Source organism: Triplophysa rosa, linkage group LG1 (assembly GCF_024868665.1).
Source record: "Triplophysa rosa linkage group LG1, Trosa_1v2, whole genome shotgun sequence".
Lineage (NCBI taxonomy): Eukaryota > Metazoa > Chordata > Actinopteri > Cypriniformes > Nemacheilidae > Triplophysa > Triplophysa rosa.
This window is the reverse complement of record NC_079890.1, coordinates 20,248,631-20,254,630: the sequence shown is the minus strand read 5'-3', so window position 1 is coordinate 20,254,630 and position 6,000 is coordinate 20,248,631. Positions and strand designations below refer to the sequence as shown.

The following is a 6,000-nucleotide window of genomic DNA, read 5'->3' as shown; positions in this document are numbered from 1 at the left end:
TGCAATTGAAAGCTTTTGTATTTTTTTCTGTGTCAAAACTACTATTTTGTGAGCGTGTGTGATATGTGTTACCTATTAACTTGTTGGAACTGGCTGCAGTACACTGATGTCATGCCAATGCGTTTGCCATTTCCTTTTGAAATGCAGACAACATACACATGTATCCAAGTATTTCCCCTGTAAAACAGAACACTCTTTAGATTTTTCACATTATATTCCCTTAAATAACAGATTTCCCAATTCCGTAATAAAAAACAAAGCAGTTTTTTGAAGAAATACTATGATTTGTCTGGGTTTTAACAGTGGAGAGATGAAGCTAACCATCACCCATGTTAGCCTTTTAACTCATCAGGACTGTGATTGAAGCCCGGAAACATGAGTTAGCAGCATGAAGAGAAAAGTGAGGCACCGCTGAAAGAGCAGGGGAAAGAGTGAGACAGGCCAAAGTGTCAGACCCACTCGATTTGTCCAAGCAGGAGGAGGGACCGAGAGAAGAGGGTGGGCACTATGCTAATGGCTTGAGAGGAAGTGAGGGAAGACTAGAGGAATGTGTTGGAGATTTGAGGGAGAGTTCAGCTGGGAACGTGCTATCTGCCAAAAGAAGAGAAAGAGTATACAAAAAGGCAAAATACTCAAACTAAACGAATGAAAACATGCCACATTTTACTGTGGTACCAGTGCAGGATAACTCACCGTCCAACTATGACAGTCTGGAGGGAATAAACTGGGTGGATTACAGAGACACAGGACAGGGAGGATACCCGGGACATGGAGACACAGTCAGTTCGGATGGTAAGTTTTTTTATTCGTCACTTTTTGAAAACTCTTCTGCTGGGTTTATTACGTTAAGAGCAGAGTTTGAAAGTTTATAAAGTTTGATAGATTTAACCCTGGTATTACTGACAATACCAGACATCCTCGAACCATCAGCAGTATGGTAACCATTGCAATTGTTCAATCAACGTCACAGCATCCAATGACTACTTCTGTTTTCAGAGAAGGTTCTGAGAAGGCTTGGTCACATTAGCAAAGTTGTATCTTTGTAAAATGGTAGTTTATTTGAAGTAAGGGGAGGGATTTAAGGGTAACTAAAGCCAGGACTCTTGGCATAGTGCTGACATGCCAGACGCCACTGTGGTGACAATGGAAAACAATCAAGGGCCAAAGCAGAGGCGGGACTGGGGGGGTTCTGCAATAATGAGACAGACCTCAAGTATTCATAGAGACAAAAGCTGGAGCTCTTTCTTTGTGCCAAGACTGTCCTTCACCCAGCAGCCAAAGTCTTGACTAGCATTTCTTTCCTCCATCTTGTTCCTTTCTGTCCCTTCTACATTTTAAAAGAGAAATATAGTGAGGGAGGCAGAGAGAAATGAATAAGATGAAGATGTGGGAAGCTCTAAAGGGATGATTAAAGATATCAGCATCTGTTAATGTAGCTGTGAGTGGCATATGGAGAGACCATCATGCAGCTGTCCTGTTCTTTGTGTGTTATGTATACTTTGAGATGTGATATATAAAATTCTGTCATCATTTACTCACCCTCGAGTTGTTCCAAATCTGTATACAATTCTTTGTTCTGATGAACACAGAGAAATATATTTGGAAGAATACTTATAACCAGACAGATTTTGCCCCCCCTTTGACTACCATAGGAAAAAATACAATGATAGTTATAATTGCCCCAGAACTGTTTGCTGCTACATTCTTCAAAATGTTTTCTTTTGTGTTCAACAGAAGAAAAAAAATGATATAGTAATTTTTCCTATATGGGAGTCAATGTGGGGCAAAATCTGTCTGGTTATAAGCATTCTTCCAAATATATTCCAAATATAACAAAGACATTCATACAGATTTGGAACAACTCGAAGGTGAGTAAATGATGACAGAATTTTCATTTTTGGGTGAAGTATCCATTTAACAGAATAAACACTCTAGTTCTATAGTGAGAGTTTACGTTTCTAAATGCAAGATTGACTGTCAGTAGTCGGGTTAGGTCATGTTTTGCCAAGAGGCTCGTACAATATTATTTAATTTTGAATTAATTAGAACTATATGGTTACATAAATTAAACTTACTCGGCTTGTTTAAAGTGATAATTAACCATATAAACATAATAAATCAGATATTACCAAGAAATCCAAAATCTATATATTATTGCATTTATCACATTACACTATACTTACAAACTGTCAGCAAAAATTTGAAGAGTAAGAGAGACATCCATTAGAAAGACAGAACCCGAAAAGACCCTTTGATAGGAGAACACAAATATGCTACTGTACTGTATATACACATAAACTGACCTTCACCCCAAAGCATTTCTCATGCAAAGCATTTCTCAGTATTAAACAGATGGGCTGAAATGCTAAGAAATACAACATAATCCTATTTTCAGTTTATTGTGTTCAGCAGTAGAAACAGACATATATGTATATTATTGGCCCTTAATGTGTCCGTGTGGCAGAAGCTCTCTGTATGTGTTGCATTGGCTCAATTTTCTATGTGATACAGAAGACTGGTTCGGTGTGGCGGTTGTACTGGTGGATAGTTTAACATTAGGAGGGGCTGAGCAGATGGAGGGTGTTCACACTGCTAACTTTGTTTTCTAGCATGTTAGCTCTGTACTGTGTGGTGCAGAACTGCACACAGCTGTCATTGTGCTAAAACAGGCCTTTAATGGTAAAACCACCAGACTGCATCAAACTTTTTTTCTCCATTATTCAGCATTGGAGTTTGGGTTCCTCGCCACAGCAGAGCAGTGCAGTGTTGGCTTGCTCACCGGGAGACTGCATTTATTTATTCATTTATTTATTAGATATTATAATGATCTTGCTTGGTCTATAAACACCATGCACTGTGCTGTGTTTTACCTTTCTGTGTTTTTCTTATTTGCTCCTGTAAAGCTGCTTTGGAACAATGCACATTGTGAAAAGCGCTACATAAATAAAATTGAATTGAATTGAATTGAATCAAACTCTTAAACCACGTGACCTACCTTCAACAAGAAGTGGTGGTACACTTTTGTTGTAAATAATGTTTTGGAGGTTAACTAGCAATGTATGGAGAAAAAAGAAATGTTTTGCCAGCTGGTTCTGACAAAACATTTTCTACAGGAGACTAGAACAGTTTTTTTATTGTTTTATATAGGCAAAACACAGCTGTTGTGTTCTACTTTAAAGGGGTCATATGACACGACTAAAACAAATATTATTGTTTGTTTTAGATGTAATGCAATGTGTATACATTTACATTTACGCATATGGCAGACACTTTTATCCAAAGCGACTTACATTGCATTGTATTATTCATTTGTTTCTGACTATGTGCAATCCCCTGGGATCCAACCCATGACCTTTGCATTGCTAGTGCCATGCTCTAAGCACTGAGCCACGGGAAAGTATACTTGATTTAAGGTTCAAAAATGCTGTATTTTCCACATACCGTGCATGTTTGTATCTCCTCTTTGCCCCTCCTCTCTGAAACACGTGGATTTTTAACAAAGCTCATCGCTCTGAAAAGCGAGGTGTGCTATGATTGGCCAGTTAACCAGTGCGTAGTGATTGGTCGAATACTGCAAGCGTGTGACAGAAATGTAACGCCTCTTACCATATTTGGAACATCAGGTTCCAAAGCAATTGTACTGACAGGTACGGCCACCTTACTTGCGTATACATTTGGGCGGTCTTAGTGAAATCACACCACGAACTGACGTGGATTTTTGGGGGTGTGGTTACATGAGGCGTTTCATGCAGGTCTGGGTGAGCATTCACTTTTAGATAGAATGGATCTTTTGTTCCGACAGTTAAATTTTTGCAATTTTATGTTCCTAATACATGCATGGGCAACTTATAACACACCAAAACACGTGTTCACGCCATATGACCCCTTTAACCGCTTCCTAAGGAGGTAGTAATATCTGACACAGAAAAAAAAACACTGCTACTTTGACTTTGAGAGCCCTTTACACCAAGAACGTCTGCTCATGTCCTCACGTACAGCAGATCCTCCTCCAGTGAGGCAGCTTGTATTAGTTTTTGTTGACAGATATCTCTATGCCTACCTTATATTGACTTATCTCTTTATTAATCTCATACAAAATAGTCTGGTGGACTCAATTCAAGATCAGGAACAGAGTTAATAAAAAGGCATAAAGGCGGTCATTGATCCTTTCTGGACCTGATTCAAGAGACTATCGAAAGCTCAAGAGCAGAATATTGGCAAAAAGGGCAAGAAGGGCAAAAAATGCCTGGTACAAGAAATAACCAAGAAGATTGTAAATATTATTTTAGGAGTTCCTTAAAGTATCAAGGTTTCTAAAACAAATATAGGCCTTCTTGTTTATACAATTCTTTAGAATATAATTATTTTGAATATACATATAATAATTCTTGTTGTTTTGATTTGTAATTATCAGTTGTACAGTACACAGCTTCTTCTCCCTCTGGCTCTACATCAAAGTCTGTGTATATTCAGCTCTCCCAGCAGGGCAGAATTCCACATAATTATTCAACTGTACTTTTCTAATGCACAAATGATTTTACCAGTGATGGGCCATTGTGCAAACTATCCCTGTCACCTGTAAAGTAAATACAGAAAAAATCATGTAAAAATCTTGGTTGTCTAAATGACACTGTCAATTTTCAACAATATTTGCTAGTTAGGGGTCAAAGCAGCTGTTTCTAGTATCTTATAAAGAACTTTCTGCAATAATGTTGCTGTGGTATTTTATTGAGTATGCAAATCACAAGTTCTAGGTCCATATAATCAAACATGACATGGCTAAAATGAAATGTCATTCTCTAGCTGGTGGCCAAAAACTGTTTGGTTACAAGCATTCTTCCAAATATCTTTCTCTGTGTTCATCAGATACAGATTTGGAACAACTCGAGGGCGAGTAAATAATGACCGATTTGTTATTTTTGGGTGAATTGTTCCTTTAATCTTCCTTTTTTAAACACTTAATATTAAATATCACAAGCAGGGACACACACTCACACGGACATGTTGTTTGGAATGTACCCACACCGGATATTATTATGACGATAATGTCAATTAACCAGGTATGCCACCATAACACAATACATTTCCAAAGAAAATATTGAGCTTAATCGGCCTAAACAGCATGACTTCACTCATAAAGAAGACTTTAAATGTCCAATAAATGGGATGTTTGGCCAATTTCACACATAAGCTCCTTAGGTAGTACTTTTTCTGTGGTTAATCAGCTTTAGCATTTTCCCTCACAAACTGTTTTTTAGATGTTATGAATGTTCTTGTTTAAAAATAGCAAATTCATATGCATGCAAAAAACAAACACACGTATGAATATGAATGAACATGCAAGGCACCAGACCGTGCAAATGATATCCACTGCTTAGTTCAACTGAAACCATCCTGTGTGTAGGAACATATTTACTGTGTTCAACTTTGGAGGTAAAGTCAGTTTATTTAGTACATTCACTAAAGTTGGTCTACCTTTGGGCTGTCATCTCATCAAAAATCTGCAGATGTTTAAACTAAACTACAGCTGGCTACCAAATGTGCTTTCGTCTTCCTTCTATGGTACTTTTTATTTTAAACAGAGCAGCAGACTCGTCCTCTTTTGTGCGACTTCCCCTGGTAGCGGACCTGGGTGTCTAAAAGAGCAAACCTCTAACAGCGTGCACGTGTCGCCAGACATGTCTCGACGCTGAAACCTTGGATACAGCCGTCTCGTCCTCGAACCCAACGGGCACGATACCTGCATCACACGCTTGGGCTGCCAGCATGTTGAAGTAGCGTTCATTGAAACGGCATGCCTGAACTGTGAGCATATGTCGATCAAGATGTTGCGGTCACGGGTGGCTGTGTTCTCTTTGGATGCAGCCACGACATCATCTGCTTCCCGTTCCGCGGTGGCTGCCAAGCCGTCCGCAGCGGCGATGGTGATGTGGGGACTCCCATGGACGTTAACCTGCCGTCATCCATGCCCCGCCACGCTCGCCAAACTTGTCTCTGATG

General features: G+C 39.1%; 1 protein-coding gene across 1 annotated transcript in view; it reads left to right on the top strand.

Annotated features, from left to right (window-relative positions):
• Positions 1–517: 517 nt before the first annotated feature.
• The window catches only part of slc12a4 (solute carrier family 12 member 4), a 47,359-nt gene continuing 41,876 nt past the window's right edge, over positions 518–6,000 (top strand). Inside the window, exon 1 of the mRNA XM_057346624.1 lies at positions 518–792. Coding sequence (XP_057202607.1) covers positions 654–792 — 139 coding nt within the window. The 5' untranslated portion in view covers positions 518–653. The remainder of the gene's footprint in view (positions 793–6,000) is intronic.